This window comes from Eretmochelys imbricata, chromosome 10, assembly GCF_965152235.1.
Source record: "Eretmochelys imbricata isolate rEreImb1 chromosome 10, rEreImb1.hap1, whole genome shotgun sequence".
Lineage (NCBI taxonomy): Eukaryota > Metazoa > Chordata > Testudines > Cheloniidae > Eretmochelys > Eretmochelys imbricata.
Window position 1 is genome coordinate 50977537 of NC_135581.1, and position 21480 is coordinate 50999016.

Here is a 21480-nt window from a genome sequence, read left to right on the forward strand (position 1 = left end):
TAGGATGAGAACTCTTGGGACCTACCTCCAAGGTTTTCTTTTTCCCCGCCGATTTCGAATTGCACTCGATAGAATGATACTTATTGAATACTGTGCTGCATTGTCAATATACTGGGGATATATTTCAGCAATAATACACTTCTAGCAAAGGGGATAATATAAATTTAGGAAAGTGTTCATATACATTTATTCCCCAAGTGGCAAAACACAGTTTTCTTAAATTCTGGCAGGCTATTAGTTAAGTGGTGAGTAGATCCTTTTCAATATATATGGTAGTCCTGGTCCTGTGAATTGAAGTAAAAGGGAGCTGTTGGCACTCAGCCATTTAAAGGAATGGGTTTCATATGTGTCATTGACTTGTCGGAGTCATACCTAATTTAATTAATCTACATTTTTTTGGATAAAATAGTTTACTTGGATGCTCTATTTTGAAACTAGAATTAATAAGAGAATCAGAATTGCTTCGGTTGTTGTAAGCTGTGGACTGATTGGGGTTAGATATCCTAGCAAAAGAGAAAATTTGCATCTTAAAGAACTATGGTCTCATTGAAATTCTTCTCATGTATAATTACAGAAAACTGAATAAAAAACTTTTAACAGTAAGCAACTGGCAGGCTCTGTGACATTTCAAGCATGTTAAAATCGGAGAGAAATGGAGCTTTAGTCTCCTCCTCTTGCATTACGTCTTTATTTGAACAAGTATCCTGTTTCTGTTAGTTTCTTAAATGGTCTCAGGAGCTTATTTATGCCTGATCCAGACAAATTTTTAGCATATTTGTTGTGGAGAGTTTGTCAGAATGGCTGGCAGCGAAGAGACCCTTAAGAAAAAATTGCAAGATGAAAATGAAATTGCAGAAAGCCACGAAACCAGGTAAAGTAACTTTGAGAATTTATACTAACAAACAATATCTTTATTTCACAAACCCTAAAACTAAGGACCTGATTCTGCTCCTGCTAAAGTCAATGTGAACCATATTCACTTTACTATTTAATGCAGAATGACAAAAGTCCTTTGTTGAAACTAGAAAGCAAAGAAAACTGTGCCAATGATTCTGAATTGACAATCTCCTTTGCTAATCCATAGACTGTCTGAATTTTATTGCTACTAGCATTATTCAGTTCAGACTATGTCCTATCCACAGTGTAATAATTATCAAAATTTTACCAATTCTGTTCTGGATCTCTGGATCACAGACTGTCCCTTTATAGCATTCTGTGCGTTTATTTATAAAAATAGTCAGTTTGCACAGTCTTTTTTTATTTGAACACCTGTGTCCAGTGGCATAGTGCTCACTGCATAAGACAGAAACCGTTAAATCCAGAAATGGGTGTAGCAGTGATTTTGGGGGGTGGGGAAACAGTGATCTGAATACTGATGTGAAGATTTGTAGTTCTACAAAAATTGAAAACAGTTCTGTAAAAAAAGAGAGTATGGAGTTGAAAAATGGCTTAAAAGTTACTTCAACCTTAGAGCAGCAGTCACTCTCAGCGTAATGTGACTTTTTTTTTTCTTATCCTTCAGCATACATGTATGTAAAGCAAGGCAAATAGTACTGTAGAACTGGCAGCCTGCTCAGGGTGGGCAACAGCCAATATCAATTAATTTCAGAATCTCGATTTTTTTTTTTCCAGTACATGAAAGAGCTTGGTTCCTGATAGACACCTTATTCTAGACTTACACTAAGCACTGACAAATCATTATCAGCACCTTAAAACCTTGTTTCAATAAGATTCATTTGTATTTCCCTTTTAAGGTTTATTTTTCTTCCCACCCCTTAAGTTCTTTATTTTTCATCTGGAATACATGACTGCTAATATTTCTAGAGGCAGAAGTAGTGGTTCTCTCTATTTCACAGTTGATATCAGAGTACCTGCTGTGGGTAGCTTAATGTAACTTGTGTTTTTAAATTTGTACATAAGTGAGTAAGGTAGAATCCTGACTCTGTTGAAGTCAGTGGAAGTTTTGGCATTAACTTAATAGGGACAGAATTTCACCCCAATCTGCCATGGAAACAAGCACTTGATTAAATATAATTTGAAGGAAATTCAGGTTAGGAACCTATCAGTGGACTTAAATATTCCAAGCTGGTATTAGACGTATCACATGAAGGACTTAGTCTCAAGGGTGGATGAAATCACCATCCAGACACACCATTCTCAATACGCTCCTTATTAGCCAAGCTATTGGTGCAATGTGTTTAAAACCTTATTTCATATTAAACATTAAAGACTTTTCGCAAAAAGGCTATCTTTATTACATTCAAAATATTTACCCATGTTCCATCAAGATGCAGAGGACTTAGGATTCAGTAAATAAACCATAGGTGCAGGTCTATTACAAATGTACCAAACAAATGGCCCAAAATCCAGAAAATATAACTCAGTGCATAAAAACATAACAGCCATCCTGGGTCAGACCAGTATCCTGTCTTCTGACAGGCCAGTGCCAGATGCTTCAGAAAGAATGAACAGAACAGGTCAATTATTGAGTGATCCATATCCTGTCATCTAGTGCCGACTTCTGGCAATGGAAAGCAACTCAGTACATTGCATTGTAAAAAAAACAAAACAAAAAACTTCTCCACAAGCAATAGCTTAGTCTAGCAGTTCTAAAAACTGAATTATGATTCAGACAGTCAACTGCAGAAATTCATGGCTAACTGCTAGATAAAAGTATATAATTCTATGTGAAATTCCCAGATCAAAAATTTCAGTAAAATGGAAATAAGTTTGTATAATTAATTTGTTAAAAGAATCGTTATTAGAACCTTGCACTGAAAATCTTCTGACTTTTTGACCATTTAATGAGGTTAAACCCAACTCCCAAGTGCCTGGAAATGCACAGGTAAGACAGTCCAGAAACCCTTAACTGTGCTCCTGTACCATTTTCATGTATCTTTGATTTATATACTAGTAGCTGGGAATATTTTGAATCCCTCCTATTCCACTCTGGGCTGTGAGAAGTCCATATTTAGGAGTGTAGACCTATTCAAATCAGAAAGTTATGTGAAATGTAAATATAGACTTTTGGAAATATCCAGATTGTGACTGTGGATAACCTGAACTAGGCCTTTCCCCTCTTGCCTGTTTAGATGAATGAGCCCTGATTTTGGTTTGTATTCAGCAATGCAGTTAAGTTCACGTTTAACATTACAGTCAATGGGACTTAAGTACATACGTAAATGTAAGTGTGTGTTTAAGTGCTTTGCTGAACTGGGGCCTCTGTGAGCATCCACAGAGTGGATGGGTAACTGTATGATTTTCTGAGTGTTATGATGTGTGACTAACAGGATGCAGTATTGCCAGCTCTTGTTTTTGTTTTGGTCACAACTCTAGCAATTTTGGGATTTTTTTTTTAACCTTTCATGTAAAAACATGAAGAAAGGTTGCTAACTCATGAATTTTCACACATTCAAAATGGCTACCACCTCCTATTACTGTCAATGGGGCTGAAGCCAGCAAGATAACCAGCTGGGAAATGGTGGCCATCAGCTTGCGGAAGTGAGGCTGCCCTTAATAAAGTTGTCTGTCACCTCTTGCTGTTTTCAGTGAGATTGAAGCTATGCTCACAGGTAAAATGGCTGTCATGGTATAGTTTAGGGGGCTAGACAGGACATGGACTGTGAGGAGGTGCAGAGCCACTGAAAAGTGAATGAGGGGAAGGGGTCACTGGAAGAGCAAGAGGCAGATTTAGGGGTTGCAGCAGAATGGTGCAGGGGTATGTGGGGCAGGAAGGAGGCTGAGAAGTTGTTGTGCAGAGAATGATGAGGGAGGTGAGAAATAAAAGGGATTGGATGCCAGGTTTCATAGCATGGAGGTGGAGGCAGGTAAAGGAAGTCCCCTCCGAGCAGCCAGGGGAAGGCACATTGCCAACTCTTGCAAATTGATCACAAGTCATGGGATTTTTAGTAGACTGGCACCTAGATCACTGCCTGCAGTAGAACAGGAGCAGACAGACTGATCCATCTCTTGGATGGGAAATTGCATACGAGAAAAGAGACAAGGGCATCCTAAGAATTTTACCTCAGGTTTATTAATTTTAGTTCACCAGTCTCTGTTTTATGACTTGTTACTATGATTTCATGGGGAAATTTGAAACTTAAATTAAGAGAAGATTGTGAAATGAGTGACATTTACTAGAAGTTTGTTGTGTCCCACTAAAGATGGTGGACTATTCCAACTATTATTAGTCATTACCTCTTTTCCTGTCTGATCAGAGCAGAAGGGAATAATTACAACTGTTACTATTACTGTAATGAGGCTCTTCCCAGTGACCCCTTCTCTTTCTCCAGACTCTTTGGAAATGTGTGTAATTATTAGTAATGTCTCCCAACAGTTATGGGTTCCATGGGACTGTCCCACTTTGACCCACTAAACCCCATGTCCTAGTTGAAGTAGATCATTTCCTGCATTCAGTGGCACCCACAGCTGTACATATGGTGTGCATCATTGGCAGGGGCAGAGCTAGAGAGGGCAGCGGTTTCAGCTGCTCCTGGGCATGTTCAGCCTCCTTGGGCATGTTCAATGGCTGTAGGGAGCTCAGGAATGGGAAATGACATTGCACCTGCTTGGGCTGGAAGGTGGAGGCTGACTGTGGCATGGGCATGATAAAGGAGGCACTGGGACCAGGGGCTGCAGTGGAGATGGGCCCACAGGGATTGACAGTGACCAAATCCTGCTTGGATTGGAAAGGTTGGGAGGTATGTAATATAAGCACAAACCACACTGTAGACGTTTTCTTAACATAGTGTTCATATTATTACAATTTTAGTATTTTCTGTAAAGTCCATTACTGTAACCGCTAAAGGCTTAAAATAAAGTGGTGAGAACACCATGAATGTGAGTTCCAGCAGTACATCTTATTAGAACAACGGCCTCACCTTTTCTGTAAAAATGAAATTGGATTTTATATTTCCTGTCATCCACTTTACATAAGTGTAAAACTCTAGATGATAACTTGTGTGTCCAGGTAGACTTGCTTTACGATCAAAGGTAATTTCATTAATTTGGGCCATTTTCAGGCTAGTGCCTTCTTGTATCAAGGATAATATGTATTCAGAAAGTATTATACATTCTCATAAGGGCAAACGTATACATTAGCCTTTTGTGCTGATGAATAATATTGATAACCTCTTCAATTGAATTGACTTCTTGAATCTTAACGTAGCTAAAACAGGAATTTCTCTCAAATTATATTTTGTCCAAAAATAAAAATCAGAGGTTTGACACTTGTGTAAATATCCATATTATAGGTTACTCATAAAATCTGTGCTTTCTGCAAATTACACATAAAGACTCTTGTTCAATCTTTGCATACTTTTACTCAGCAGATGTCCGGGATGTTGATACATAAGCAAAGAAATTTTGTTCACAGTGGTCAATAGATATATGCTAAAGGGAGATGATGAATCAAGAGAAAAAGATGCTGATCTGTGACTTTTGGACTTTAGGGGGGCAGTTTAAGCCTCTCAAATTTTGCTTTACTTTTAGTAAAGGGGAGTTTTGCTTGATTTTTAGGTTTTTTGTTTTTTTTTTTTCTTTTCTGTTAAAAGGATATTGGTGACACTGGAGTTTCAAGGACTGGAGATAGTCGTCTCAAATACGTGAGATACATATGCTTCTGTGGTGACACTTATAAAGAAACTGGCATAGTACTTTGATCCCATCAAACAGTGCCACCTATATATAGGCTTGAGTTTGGGCAGTTAAATTATATGCATAGCTGTGTGTGTGTGCTGGACACAGGATTCTAGGCTTATATGGTATCCAGAACTCTGATATTAAGGAAGATGAAAGTGCAGAATTTGTGGAGGGAAAAATACCTTCTGTGACATGTTTTTGAGTCTGGAAACTGGGCTGCAGATACTTGAAAATGGATGGGGAAGAGAGAAAAAGTATTCTGTATAGCCATTTGTAGAGAGAGTACAATGAGGCTGAGTTGGATAGAATTCATCACTGGAAAGTCTCCACTGGAGAGCTGGATTTCTGCTGCATAGGTCAGAAGGGAGCAAGCCAGTCTATTACAAGATCATTCTAGAGTTGTCATACACTCTATCGTCTGAATAAAGCCTTTTTTGACTAAAAGGCTTGATGCATTACTTCTTTTCCATGCTCTCATATAGTTTTTAATAGTGTACTAAATTTGTCTGCTTACCAAACTAAAAGGAAAAGAACTTATTTTTAATTATATTTAGTCACTAAAAAAGAGATTTTGGTCCTTTTCTTGCAAATCAAGATAGCTGTTTCCACTTCAGGATAGGCTATTGTTGGCAGCAGGAGCATAGATTTGGGGGGGGTATGTAGAGGTGTTGTCCCCCCCACCCCCAAACTATATACAATTTTTGTTTTAGTAGTTTACAATTCAGATTTGATTCCTAATGTGAGGTAGAGCCCTGCAGTGGGACTGGGATCCCATGGGTCTTGCAGGACCTGCTGCCATAATAGCAGGAGCAGGATAAAAATTCAAGAAACAATCCGGGAATGGGTGGGAGTGGGTATTGGGTGGGGGGCTGGGAGTGGGATTAAAAATATAATCCTCCCATGCCACAAACACATGAACATCCCAGCCAGCAGCCACCACTTTCCAGCCACCCAGCTTTGAATTTCTGCTGCCCTTCAGAGCAGGGTGGCTGGGGAGGGGTGGCTCCTGGCCCCCCCCAAATATAGAAGTCAAACTATGCCTGTGATTAGCAGCCTCCCTTTTATAAAAGCTATTAGCTACTTGTGAACTTTAGTAGGCAGTAATTTTTTTATTTTATTTTGTTCTTTAAGCTTAATGTAGCTTTTACATTGCATCCGATGAAGTGAGCTGTAGCTGACGAAAGCTTATGCTCAAATTTGTTTGTCTCTAAGGTGCCACAAGTACTCCTTTTCTTTTTACATTACATTAGTAGTTTGAGAAAGTTTGTTTCAGTATTTATGAAAAACAAGTTTGCACAGTCAGCGATAAATAGCTACTACTACTAGCTTGTAAATAAGCTGATCCTGTTGACAGGATTAGTAGGTGTGGCTATTTGGATTAGTGCAAGTGTGAGAGAAATCTGTTTAGCATAATTTTGTCTCCTCCATAGAAAGGTAGCCTGGATTTCTTATAATTTATCTTGTGGCCAACGTGGTTTCCTCTGTTACATTTGTGACATTGCACTCCCTGTGTTTTATGGAAATATGCTTATGAGTGTGAATATGATGTAACTGGAATATGCTTTATGCAAAAGGTCTCTTGTAAGGTATCATAACAAAGGTTATAATCTACTGAATATATTCCTCCTATTTGTATATAGGTATTATTCTTGGATCTGAAGCTAAAAATATGAAGTACAACTCTGAGGTTCTATTGTAATTATGCAAAGGCTGGCCCATTAATGGTGGTTTAAATCTTGATGGCTCCCATTGACTAGGACAATTGGTTGTAAACGGCTCTGTTTACTTACAAACCTTCCAGTGTACATGGGGGGCCAGCCCAGGAAGAATGGAGGCTGGAGTCTCACAGGACATGTGATCATGTCACCTCATACTGGAATCCATCCTAAATCTGGTACTTTTCCATTTAGGAGGGGTGGGGACCCAGAGAGACAAAAGATTGCCGCCTTGTGACAAAACCATAAAAAGGGGTGAAGCAGGACAGAGGTGGCTGCGAGTCTTGAGAACACCCCTGCTTTCCACCTAAGATGTCTGCTGGAACTAACAAGGACTGTACCAGGGGAAAGGATTGGGCCCAGACTAGGAAGGAGTCTAGTCTGTGAAAGAAGCTTATTGGAACATCTCTGAGGGTGAGATATTATCTGTAATCAGTTTCTTAATGTATTAGGCTTAGACTTGCATGTTTTTGCTTTATTTTGCTTAGTGACTTACTTTGTTCTGTCATTACTTGAAACCACTTAAATCCTACTTTTTATATTTAATAAAATCACGTTTTTGTTTGTTAATGAACCCAGAGTAAGAGATTAATATCTGGGGGAGCAAACAGCTGTGCATCTCTACCAGTGTTATAGAGGGTGGACAATTTGAGTTTACCCTGTATAAGCTTTATACAGAGTAAAACAGATTTATTTGGGGTTTGGATCCCATTGGGAACTGGGTGTCTGGGTGCTGGAGCTAGGTGACCTTCTGATCTGTTTTCACTTAAAGCCTGCAGCTTTGCGGGCATGGACCACACCTGGGTCTGTGTTGCAGCAGGCTAGCATGTCTGGCTCAACATGACAGGGTTTTGGAGTCCCAAGCTGGCAGGGGAAATGTACTCAGAGGTAATCTAAGCACTTCAGGTGACAGTTCCAAGGGGGTCTCTGTGTGACCAAACCCATCACAACATTATTTATGTCCCTTGAGTTCAGTCACGGGCACAAGTGGGTGCATTCTAAACTTTTCACGTCCTGAGGATGCATTATCTGGTACTAAAACTCATTTTAGTGATGGCGGGTTTTTTTTCTTCTTCACATATTTCTGTATATCCTGTGATGAGACACAGGGGTTATACAACTCAGGAGCTTCAGGGCCATATTCTCCTCTTGCATTGATGTCAAGACAGCGGAGTCACCCTAGCTTTAGTGTTTAGAATTCTTACTGCAAACTTGTGGTCTTTAAACCACAGCCCTTGCAGGAGGGGCTAACATTACAACAGGAATTACCAAAAAGAATTCAAGATGATTCAGCCACATTTCTTCCTGGAATTGCACCTTGCACTACTTGCACCTGCATAAGGAGGGCACAATTGAGCCCTTAATATAATATAAATTAAAGATATCCGCATGTTTGCATATTTATTTAATGTACCTAAGGGCTCAATCCTGTCTCAGTGGCAGTTGAGAATGTTTAGTACCTAGTAGTAAAGTTGGGTGAAACTTTTTTGGTGAATAGCAATTTCACCAAAAAATGCATTGTCACAGGGTAGCACTGGCCTTTTGACTCATCAACTGCTTCCCAGTTGGGTTTCAAGGGATGGCATCTGAGCCATAAAAATGGGGAAAGATAGTGGAGGGTTCAGTCTAGAGAAGTGCACATGAGAGCTTCAATGGGGTGAGAGATTAGCAAGTGAGAGCCAGGAAACTATAGAAAGAAGCTGCAGGAGGCTCCTGGGGGAAAGCTGAAGGTAGAAGAGCAGCAGAGGGGTTTGCTGGTGGATCCCTCTTAACCAGGGGCTGGCCAACTAGGGCTGGAGATGACTGAAGGCCAGAGAGCAGCAGAGGAAGTTGCCTGCTGACTTCTAAGCTGGAGAGCCAAAGCTGAGTGCCAGAGAGGGCTGATGGCAGAGACCAGTGAAGGAGACATCAGTGGATAAATCCCATGCTGGAGAGCTGAAGGCCAAGGAGGGTGAGGATGAACTCCAGCAGAGAGGCTGTGGTCATTCCTGCTGGGAACAGCAGGGTTGTGATGCATCTGGAAGGCCTGAGGTGGCTGTCCTGCTGCACCCCCTGGCTTGAAGTGGTTCCATTATATACAGGGTTTACAGTTTGGTTTAATGGCTCTCAGCACCCCAGCTATAAAAAATGGTTTCAGCACTCCTGGTCCTGATTGAAAGATAGGAGAGGACCAAAGAAGTGCCCACCTGTGGTGGAAGATGCTGGAGCATGCTAGGTGCTTTGTCCAGGGCTGGCCTTATGGGTGGGTGGCTGTCCTGGGCACAATGGTCAGGTAGTGCTGTGGTCCAGAAGCAAGATTGGAGTGGACCTTGGTTGCAAGGCTGTGGAAGGGAGCTTAGGGCAATGGGGCAGGGGAAGCAGTGGGGCCTGGGGACAATAGAGGGTTGGGGAGCCCAAGGAGGCTGTGGAGGTTAGGGAGGGGATGGGTGGGGAGCCCACAGAGCTTAATTTGTTCCAGGGCTGAGCCCTGGCACCTCTAGGCTTGGCAGTCAGCCCCAGGACCTCTGGGCTTGCCATGTCAGTTACACATCACGCAGTGGCCAGAGGAACTTCCTGAGCCCTGGCACCTCTTGCATTACAAATTAATCACTGGGATCCAGGGAGTTATCTTGGGCCAGGGGGGATGGGTGGGGAGCAGGGATGATGTGTGGGGCCAGGGGCAATGGCTGGGGGACTGAAGGAGGCAGCAGGGGTTGAAGGCAATGGGGGGGGATGGGTGGAGAGGATGGGCGGGGAGCCTAGGGAGACAACGGGAGCAGGGTGGGTGGGTGGGGAATTCAGAGAGGTAGTGGGGGCTAGGGATGATGGGGGGGGGGGGGGGGGAGGTGGGGTAGGTGGGGAACCTGGGAAGGCAGAGGGGGCTGGTGCACCAAAATGCAAGTTCGCCCAGGATGCCATTTTTCTCTGAGGTCAGCCCTGGCTTTATCAATAGTGTAAAGATTGTGGGATTTTAAGGATTGCATAAACTGGGTGTGAGAAATGGACTATGTCTGGGACTTTTAGTAATAAGCTGGTCCCAAAGAGGGAAAGTATTGAGACAAGAGAGCTGTTGTGGAGTTACTGGGGACTCTGAAGAAAAGGCAACTAAGGAAGTCCTTTGTTCTGCCACAACAGGGCACTTCAGGCAGGCCTGCCTTATTACATGCATTTTGGGGGGCATTGAATCTTATCCGCATTTTGGGTCAAATTTGGCAAATATTTTTGGCTGAAAAAAACTGGGAAGAAAAATTTCAGAAATGTCAAAAGGTTGGTTCCCCCCCTCCCCCAACATTTTTCTAAATGGACTTCTTTGACAATGTCGATTTAAAATCAATCAGAACGTTTTGTTTGACCCAAATATTTTTTGGTTTTGTTTCTCCAAAGTTTTTCTTTAAATCCAGTTTTGGTTTGAAACTAACCAAAAATTTTCTTTTTAATTTTTCTGTTCGACCACCGAACCAAAAAATCAATTATTTGCTCAGCCCTATCTAGTGGGAGGCACTAGACCTTGCAGGTTTGGCCCCAGATATTCTACCTGAATCTATTGGACTGTGAATAGTGGAATGTACTTAGAAAATAAATGTTGGGGAATGTATATACTAGGAGCTTAACTGATGTTCAATGATATCTTCTTAACAATTGATCTTTTGCTGTGTTAGGACACACTGGCCAGGGAAATTGGGTTCATGAGAGCATCTTTTTAATGTATTTTAGTATTGGTCTCTTAAATCATTTTGGTTTTTGAACAGTTTGAGAGACTTAGTATTTCAAATTGTCCTCAAGAGAAGTAAGCAGTTGGATAGGAAAGCCATGTTTGATCAAAAAGTTCTGTAGTGGATAAAAATGGCATATTGTCTAATTTAGTTTAATTCATTACTAGGCAAATTATACACACGTTCATTTATGCCAGGAGCGCCACTGAAGGCAACAGGAATTCACATATGAAGAAACTATTTGCATAAGTAAAAGTTTGCAGGATTCAGTCCTAAGACAAACAAGTAGACATTGCACAATAATTCAGGTATGATAAGGGAGTGGAGTGATTAATGCAGAGGAGGTACACCTACTGTTAACAATAAATAGCAATCAGTAGTCAAAAGCTTACTGCCTTTAGAAAAGCAGATTGTAGAGAGACCTTAAATGAGCTAGCAGCAAGAGCTGCTGAGTAAATGAAAGAGCTGCTGCACACTGTGGAACCTGATGTGGGGAAAACACAAGCAAATCTTTCAGAGTGGAGAAGCAGCTGGCCCCAGGAGGAGCAAACGGAATCACTTCTAGAAGAAACACGTGAGTGATAGAAGAAATTTGTTAACTGGGAGACAGACACCCCACACTAGAGGTTCGCACATTCCATCTTAACCCATCTTCAGGGTAATGTAATTTAATACAAAACAAACAAAAAAATCCCTACACTAGTACAAGGATAAGTTTCAGAGTAACAGCCATGTTAGTCTGTATTCGCAAAAAGAAAAGGAGTACTTGTGGCACCTTAGAGACTAACCAATTTATCTGAGCATAAGCTTTCGTGAGTTACAGCTCACTTCATCGGATGCATACTGTGGAAAGTACAGAAGATCTTTTTATACACCCAAACCATGAAAAAATGGGTGTTTACCACTACAAAAGGCTTTCTCTCCCCCCACCCCACTCTCCTGCTGGTAATAGCTTATCTAAAGTGATCACTCTCCTTACACTCTCCTTACAATGTGTATGATAATCAAGTTATCTCACAAATCTTGGGAGACAGGCCAGTCCTTGCCTACAGATAGCCCCCCAACCTGAAGCAAATACTCACCAGCAATCACATATCACACAACAGAACCACTAACCCAGAAACCTATCCTTGCAACAAAGCCTGTTGCCAACTGCCCACATATCTATTCAGGGGACACCATCACAGGGCCTAATAACATCAGCCACACTATCAGAGGCTCGTTCACCTGCACGTTCACCAATGTGATATATGCCCTCATGTGCCAGCAATGCTCCTCTGCCATGTACATTGGTCAGACTGGACAGTCTCTGCATAAAAGAATAAATGGACACAAATCAGATGTCAAGAATTATAACATTCATAAACCAGTCGGAGAACACTTCAATCTCTCTGGTCATGCGATTACCGACATGAAAGTTGCAATATTACAACAGAAAAATTTCAAAACCAGACTCCAGCGAGAGACTGTTGAATTGGAATTCATTTGCAAATTGGATACTATTAACTTAGGCTTGAATAGAGACTGGAAGTGGCTAAGTCATTGTGCAAGGTAACCTATTTCCCTTGTTTTTTCCTACCCTCTTTCCCCCCTCCTCCCCCCCCCCGACATTCTTGTTAAACCCTGGATTTGTGCTGGAAATGGCCCACCTCAATTATCATACACATTGTAAGGAGAGTGATCACTTTAGATAAGCTATTACCAGCAGAAGAGTGGGGTGGGGGAAGAGAGAACCTTTTGTAGTGGTAAACACCCATTTTTTTTCATGGTTTCTGTGTATTAAAAGATCTTCTGTACTTTCCACAGTATGCATCCGATGAAGTGAGCTATAGCTCACGAAAGCTTATGCTCAAATAAATTGGTCAGTCTCTAAGGTGCCACTCATGCATTGTTGGGTTTTTTGGGGGTCATTTGACTTTTAAAACAAAATTATTATGGTGTGTGGGGTGGAGAGTGCTTCCAGTGTTCCTGCAGTGGTGGAGGGAGGTGCTAAGCCTGTACAGTTCATACTGCTTTCAGGGCGTGTGTGTGTGTGTGCATATACAGAGGAATGGGTTTTTGCTACTCCTTTAAAAAAACTAGCCTGTGTTTCCCTCCATGCTCTCCTCATGGCTCTGTCCAGAGGGTAAGAATGGAGTAGGGTTAAGAGATTCTTAGTAACACAGTTCAGTTTAGAATTTGAAATATTAATAAAATCGGAAATACACAAAGCTATTTAAAAAATTCTCTGTGCAGTCAGTCACTTCTAAAGCAGGGGTTCTCACAACAAATTTTTTAGTGGCCTCAAAATGCAGCCACCAACTCTTGCTGGTGGCAGCTCTGACAATTTTTCCTAAAATTCTTAATTAACTTTAGGAAAAACAAATAAATAGGCATACATATACGTGTCCAAATCATTATTTATTTATGTAGGGTATTTTTTGAAGGCTTAATAATAAAAATATGCAGTTATCTTTAGTCTTCACTGAACCTAAACAGAATAGAAACACAAATAAGGTGCATTGCACATTCTTGTCTTTTGTTGTTTTTTTTGCTTTTTTGGTTGCTTTTTTTAAACTTGCTAGCTGGTAAGTCTGCTGCTATGAAAATTGATATTTGTATGTTCCTTTTCACAGCCTCCCATCTAGCTACTAAGTCTGCTGTGAAGAGAGATATTAACAAACATACAAATATCCATTTTCACAAGCAGACTTACTCAGCCCCATCAAGGTGGGGACAAATTAAGCCCTGGATGGGGAGGTGAGTAGGGAGGCAGCAGGGTCATGGGGGGATGAATGAAGGGTCAGAGGAGGCAGCGAGGGCTAGGAGTGATGGGGTGGGGTGGTGAGCCAAGGGCTGGTACCTGTGGTTGGGGTCCAGAGTCTGAAGCTCCACGACCGGATCCTGGGATCCCATGGCTGTGGATGGGGCCTGTGCCTGAAGGAGGCAACAGGGGCCAGAGGTGATGCTGGGAGGGGTGACCCCAGGGCCAGCACTGTGGCTCCTGCCACCATGTGGCCAGGGCTCCACACCCGGAGCCTACCACCACAGAGCTGAAGCCCGAGTTCACTGTCCCCAGGAAGGTGGGGAATTCACACCAGCTGCCTGCTCCTCTGGTGTTTGTGGCCCCAGAGGGGGGCAGGGGCCAACCCCTGCCTGTGGCCCTGGAGGAGGAACCATTGCTTTGCCCCCGCAAATCACCACCCAGAAATCTGTGACTGCAGAAAAACCACTGGTGGCTGAATTTGAGAAACACTGTTCTAAAGGCTCCACTCATTGACCATTAAGAGGTCTGCTCATGGAGACTCTGCAGGCTGCTGAGGTTTAGCTACTACATAAGCTCTTTCTCAGTGATGGGAATCCTGCACTTCTGCCTGGAATATCTGGCAGTAGGAGAAAAGTAATACTGGCATTATTCTAATGTTTCTAAAACCATTTTAGTAATATTCATGAATCATTGGACACCAAAGCTTTTTGCTCCCAATTTGGATTGTCAGTGGGTTTTTTTTTTAAAGTATAAATATGAGCATTGTTGATCACATCAATTTTTACAAAGTACTGCACTATACCAACTATGCCAGCCAGCAGATCTGGCTAGGCACACAGGAGAGCAGATGCTGCAACTTCTCCAAGTGTGATGCAATGGGCTTGATTCTCCAGTGCCTTGCAGCTTGTGCCATCATTTACACCTGTGCAACATGGGCATAAAAAGCTCCCAAATTCAAAGCCTCCACTCATTTACAATGCTATCACTGGTGTAATGATGGGAGAATTCTGATTCTATAGCATTGTGCATCCACCTGGCACAAACATCAAGGACTACACAAGTGTGATGCAATGGAGGACCCGTCTCATTGTGCCTGAGTCAGCCTCCTGGAGCAGGGACTTAAAGGTTCAAACAACCCTTAATACTTGAAGTAGCCAGCTGGTTTTTGTTCCAGTGGCCATTGTGTTTTATGTGTGTGCAAAGGCGAGTATAGAGTATACGTTGTTTGCAACCCTGCAACAAACTTCTGTGGAGGGGTGAATTTCATCCTTGTGATAAAGATTCTGTTGCTTTGACAAAGTTTGTTTTTTTCAATTGTTTGTACCAGGTGCTAGATTAATAGTATTTGGAACTAAGAGTCTCTGCCTCTTGTTTTTAATCCCTTTAACAGATATAGTACAGATATCAGCAGTGAAATCTTCCACATACTGTATTACCAACATGCTCACAATTTATACTTGTACAATTCATGTCCGTTCTGCTGTGACTGCCAACAGCAGGTCAATTAGTGCCCAGTGTAATGATGTATTTGATATTAACTTTATTCAGTAGATTTGGACTGAGATTTCATAATCTAAACCATGTGAAATGAGAGTATCAGCCATCAGATAAGAAATGCTTTCAGTCACTAGTGTGGTCATATTAGAAACAGTGACCAAGAGGTGAAAAGGCTCCCCATTCCCAGGAGCCATATAATATCTCCCTTTTGTAGTATGTAGTATTTACTAGCTGACTTTTAAAGTTACTCTATAGATAACTTTTTTTTATAACTGTGTCTTTTGTCTTAGAACACTGACCGATAAACAGAAAATCTCAAAAGAATCACTAACTTATTCTGAGAAGATCCAAGATAAAGGCAAAGAACCCCCAGGTAAGCAAATAAAGGACATTTGTTTGAAAACTTGGGACATTACCGCTTGTTTCATTTGTTCCAGTGATAGTAGTGACTGGAGAAGTCATGATATTCTGCATGATTTATTAAACAGGGAAGAAACCTGAATTGAGAGAGAAATTTGCATTAATAGCATATTATGGGTAGTGGTAGCTGCTCCATATTTAAGGGATCCTTTTCTAGTAATCTCCTACTAGTGTGTTCATTTGGCCTTTGTATATTCTTGCAGATTGTACTGAATAAAGTTCATGGCTGGGTGTCACATGCATGGCTGATGGGATGGTGAGGAGTGATGAAGAATGAAAATAAAACTTTAACTGTGGTAAATCAGGGTGACTCAAAACTGCTGGGAGGTTTGTGTAAACCCATGTGACCTGACCAATTTCACCAGGCTGCAGAGTGGCCTTTGTCTGGCTTTGGGAGAATTACTACATAAAAGTGAAAAAATTAATCTAATTGTAGGCAGAATCTCACAAGGGTCCCCTGTTAGCTTTGCCGCTGCAGCCTGTTCACAAGTTTTGAAATAATAGGAACCCTTACAGAATTGTATGTATTAGGCAATAACAGTAGACTGTAAGATGAAGAAATGGAGGTGCTCCACTGGAATCTTGTAAGCAGATTTTTAGCTACAGAAAAGCCATTCTAGGCTCACAGAAAAGGGTTTTTATTTAACAAAGGCATGGACAGCTGGCAGATTCATTCTGTAAAGCCAATTACAAATTAGAATAGTCAAATGTGGTCGTTAATTGTCCAATGTTCAGAGTTCAGAAATATTTGATAGGACCTTTTGGGGGACACATTACATGTATTGATAGTTACTAAGGCTCTGATTCGGCTAAGTACTTGACATGCACCTGACTTTAAGCACGAGTTGTCCAAATAATTTACTGAATCAGGGCCTTATGTAAGTTTTTGTTAACTTTGTTTTGCCATTTTGTGTCAATGAACCTGTAGCAGGGTCCAGAGTCCATGTTAACTTTCTGCTTGACAGATAACAAACTTCGTGTTTTGAGATCATACACAAGTACAAGTGCTGAGTCACAAGGGAAGGTGAATGCTCAAGAATGTTCTCAGAAGTTATATAGGAAATAACTATAATGACAGTCACATGGTCAGAGAAGAAAGCCTTTAAGAAGGGAGAGCACCACACACAGTTGTTACTCTCTAGGTATACAACCTAGTCCTAGACAGTAGGAGGGAATCCTGTTTGTTTTTTAGTAGAGAGTTTTTCTTTTGTTGTAATCGGTGGACACTGAAGTTTAGAAATACTGAAGTCAGTGAGAGTTGCTTACTGGTTTAAAACTTACATAAGTAGAATGAGAATGGGGTCCAATTCTAACATAATTGGTCTGATTCTCCTCTCATGAATGCCAGTTTTACATTGGTGCAACATAACTGACTTTAGTGGAGTTACTACTGATTTACCTCAGTTGTAAGAAGCCATCCAAATTGACTAATATAATATTATAAGATTTGTTTTTAACTTATTTGCATCCCTTCCCAATTCCCCTGGGCCAGATACTGCTCCTGTTCAAGTCCATACTAAAATGTGTGTTGACTTGAACAGCCCGATCCTGTTCTTACTGCTCTCTTGGGCCTCGGTTTCCCGCACAATAAAATGGGGATAATTCTTACTCCACAGGTGTGTCATAAGTCCAACTTAATTAAAGCTTGTAACATGCTCTGAGATCCTTGGATGAAAGATGCTATAAATATGGGTTTGGCAGAATTAGATTTTTATTCTTGTATACAGTAGAACTTTGGGAATGGAGGTTGTTCGTAACTGAAATGTTCATAACTCTGAACAAAATGTTATGGTTGTTCTTTCAAAAGCTTACAACTGGACATTGACTAAATACAGCTCTGAAACTTTTCTATCCAGGAGAAAAATGCTGCTTTCCCTTATTGTTTTAGTAGTTTATGTTTAAGACAGTACTGTACTGTATTTGCTTTTTTTGGTCTCTGCTGGCTGATTGTGTACTACTGCTTCCAAATAAGGTGTATGGTTGACCAGTCAGTTCGTAACTCTGATGTTCTAGTGTAATTTCAATAGAAATGTCAGTTTATTTTTAAGCATTTTTTTTTCTATTTTCACAGTTGCAGGAACTAAGGGGGGGATGGTGCGATTCAAAAAGTTAAAGCTTTATAACCGTTACAATACAAATTGTCAACATCACATTTCAAAACAGACAAAGTAAATAGCCTTAAATCAGACTCAGATATGTTCTCAAGCAGCATTTCTTTCTTTGCCTATCTGTAAATTTCAGTGATCATTGATGAAAATATTTTGTCATTGGTTTGTGTGTGTACAGTGAAATGATGTTTGTTAACATTTATGGATAAAAATCTAATCCTTCCACACCTATATAAATGTACAAAGTACTATGATATATGCAGTGCTTTTCATCTTAAAGGCTTTTCACTAATTGACAAGCATGTGCATGGGGATCTAGTATTTGTGCGTCAGCTGTTTATTTGCATATGTGTGGTCTTTCCCCACACCTTTTAAAATCCTTCTACTGTTTCTGGAGCCTATGGAAAGAGTAAACACAGAGGAAAATATTTTACTTTATTGCTGCTCAATGACATCTGCTATTTATTCAGATTCACATGGAACTCAAAGGCCTAATAATCGTGATTTATCATCTCCATTATTCTACCTAAGAGGAAGTTTGAGGGAGAAGTCAAAGTCCCAGACTTTCAAACTCCTTTCCTTAAACTTAAGCACGTAACTCCATTTGTAGGCAATAAAATCAATAAGTAGACTGATTTTCAGCGGTGAGACGTGTCAGGAGGAAAGAACATTGGTTAAGCTGGAGTTCTTGCAGTCTTAGAGATTCACATGACTGTACTCTTAGCAAAAATGAGAGGACTTCAGAACAGTGAGGAATCCTGGCTGATGAGGAGCACCTCCTGAAAGTGCTGAGCACGGTCATGTCCCATTAGTCAAGTATCCTTAGCACTTTGCAGAATCATCAGGTTTATCATGAATGTTAATGTTTTACAAAGTACATCTGGATTGGTTTTAGGCATAGGCTAACTAAGCAACTGTTCAGGGTAGTGCATTTAATGGGATATCCCAAAATAGAGCTTGGAACTGTTGTGATCGCTCCTCCATCGGTCAGTCCCACACTCAGTTTCTCAGTCTACCAATTGTTTCTGCTGAACCATGTGCAATAGTCACCTTTGGGTCTTATATCCATCCCAGAATCTGTCTCACTTGAATGTCAGAATTCTGCACCCTAGAATCATTTACATCCCAGAGTTAAAGTGATTTGTAAATATTTTTGTGAATAAACATGGAGGATTCACTCCCTTATTTTTCTTGGGGGGCTTATAGTTATTCACCAGCATGCAGACACTCAGCCATTGGATGGCTGAAAATTTGTACTAGAAATTGCATTATTTTCTATTTGTTATTGTTTAAAAAATTTTCAGCCATTCAATTGGGCAGTGGAAACAATACTATGTGTCATAGGAGCTCAGTCATACACCATGAAAAGTGAATAGCAAATAGTCAGTAAACAGTTTACAGAAAGCCCATAGGCTGTCATAAATTCATATAAACTATTTAGCAAAATTTGTGAATGATACCTATGTTTGTATAAACCAGGATCAGTTCTTGAATGACTTGTAAACAAAGTCAGCTAAGCTGTTCAGAAAATAAATAATTTAGACAACTACTCAAATTTGTTTTATTGAAACTGTTTTTCCCTGGAGAACTAGGTTTTCAGCTAAACAAACTTTTTCATAAAAAGCATCTGCTTTCCATGGGAAATTGGTGGTTGTTGTTGAAAAACCAACTGCTTGAAAACTGAAATATTTGTATTTGGATCTGCCACTGTGGTGCCTTGAGAGCTGCTGTTCATTTGCCTTATGTCTCCCATTCTCCTCTAGGCCCAGGCTTCCATGAAGCACTGCCTCCCCACCAGAGGGAGAGACCACAGTACATCCCAGGAAATTTAATCCAAGCAGGGAGCTCGGCACACAGAGAAGAATTGGGGCGGGGGGAGGGGCATGAGGCACCCAAACTGCAGTTCCTAAAAGGCATATCTGAATCAAAATATTTTGGTTCTCAATACTTTGGGGAAAAAAATCCTTCCTCAGGGGGGAAAAAAAAATTCTGACCAGTTCTAATATGCAGTGAATGATGCAGCCAGCTGTCCCCAGAATCCAGACAAGTAATCTTAATCAGTGTCATGCTTCAGTAGGGATAAAGTGACACAAAAGTGCCAAAGGGGGCAGGAGCAATCAGAGCTACAAGAAGAGGGGACACAAACCTTGCCATCTACTACACCAAGGAATTTTAGGATGCACTTAGTTGTGCTAACCCCTTTGAGATGAAATGGTCATTTACTTTGCTGATGGACTCAGTGTGTCTACATATACAATTTGCTACGGCATAGTGCATTTAAAAAAAACCAATATGAAAGGGTCATTTTTTAGTTCTACATTGGTTTCAGTTAGTGCTCTGAGTTCATCACCCATCCATACCTCTAATACAATTTGATCTTCAAACTATGCATAAAGAACAGGAGTACTTGTGGCACCTTAGAGACTAACCAATTTATTTGAGCATAAGCTTTTGTGAGCTACAGCCCACTTCATCAGATGCATACTCACTGTAGCTCATGAAAGCTTATGCTCAAATAAATTGGTTAGTCTCTAAGGTGCCACAAGTACTCCTTTTCTTTTTGTGAATACAGACTAACACGGCTGTTACTCTGAAACTATGCATAGTAGTTCAACTATGCATGGTACTTATTTTGCTTTTCTGAAAGTGAATAATCATCTTATTCAGCCTTTAGCCAGTAGTTCCTTCCCAGGCTCTTTCAATGTCATCACGTGCCTATGCTATGTGGGAGCAGAAAAGTTCTTTTCATTTGCTGCTGCTCTTACAAAGCCCTCTAGGAAACGGAATAATCAGCACCTTTAGAATCCTTTGGTTTATTTTCCAGGATGCAGAGCTATTTTCAGTTTCTTTTTCTACAAGCAGTCACATTAGACACTGAAAGGGTATTCAAGTTCATATAGCTGTATACACGTGTAAGGGACTGGGATGTAGGCAGTCATGTCTAGTGGTCAGAGCTGGCCTGAGGCCTACCCACCAGGGACAGGATTCACCAGGCCATAGTTGGAGGAATTGCAAGGCCAAGCTCCATAAACAAGAGTCTGGGTTAGAGTCAGGTCAGGGTCAGAGACTGGCATAGGCAACACATGCGGAAGGGGGATATGGGGTCTCACACCACCCCCAGATTTCTGCCAGGATGGGAGTTGGGCAGAGTACTGCTGAAGGGACATGTCTGGGAAAGGCACCAGCAGTAAGTGCTCCTGCTGAGCCCTACTAGTTGTCACCCAGAGCAGAGAAGTGAGGCTGGACTGACAGCACAGCTCTGTGCCAGAGGGGGCACGGGGAAGTCTGCAGCTGCAGTTACCTGCTTGGGGTGAACAGAAGGAAACTCAGGGTGTCACTTGGGGCAATGGGAGAGGGTTGGCAGCAGGGCCCAGGGGAGCTAGGGCTGGGGTGGGGAGCCCAGGGAGGTAGTAGGGGCCAGGATCAATAGGTGGGTGGTCTGGGAGAGTCAGCAGGGGCTGGGGCAATAGGGAGGTGGGTGGGGAGCCCAAAGAGGCAAAGGGGGGCCAGGGATGATTGGGGGGGATGGGTAAGGGAACAGGGGAGGCAGCAAGGGCCAGGGGCAATGCAGGGGATGGATGGGGGACTGGGGGAGGCAGCAGGGGCCAGGGCACCAAAATATAAGTTCACCCAGGGTGCCATTTTCCCTAAGAGAGATAAGC

At 41.4% G+C, this 21480-nt stretch overlaps 1 protein-coding gene across 1 annotated transcript in view; it reads left to right on the forward strand.

The window, feature by feature from the left end:
• Window positions 1-797: 797 nt before the first annotated feature.
• ACSBG1 (acyl-CoA synthetase bubblegum family member 1) overlaps window positions 798-21480 on the forward strand; it is a 66857-nt gene continuing 46174 nt past the window's right edge. Inside the window, exons 1-3 of the mRNA XM_077829318.1 lie at window positions 798-871; window positions 5553-5603; window positions 15581-15663. Coding sequence (XP_077685444.1) covers window positions 798-871; window positions 5553-5603; window positions 15581-15663 — 208 coding nt within the window. The remainder of the gene's footprint in view (window positions 872-5552; window positions 5604-15580; window positions 15664-21480) is intronic.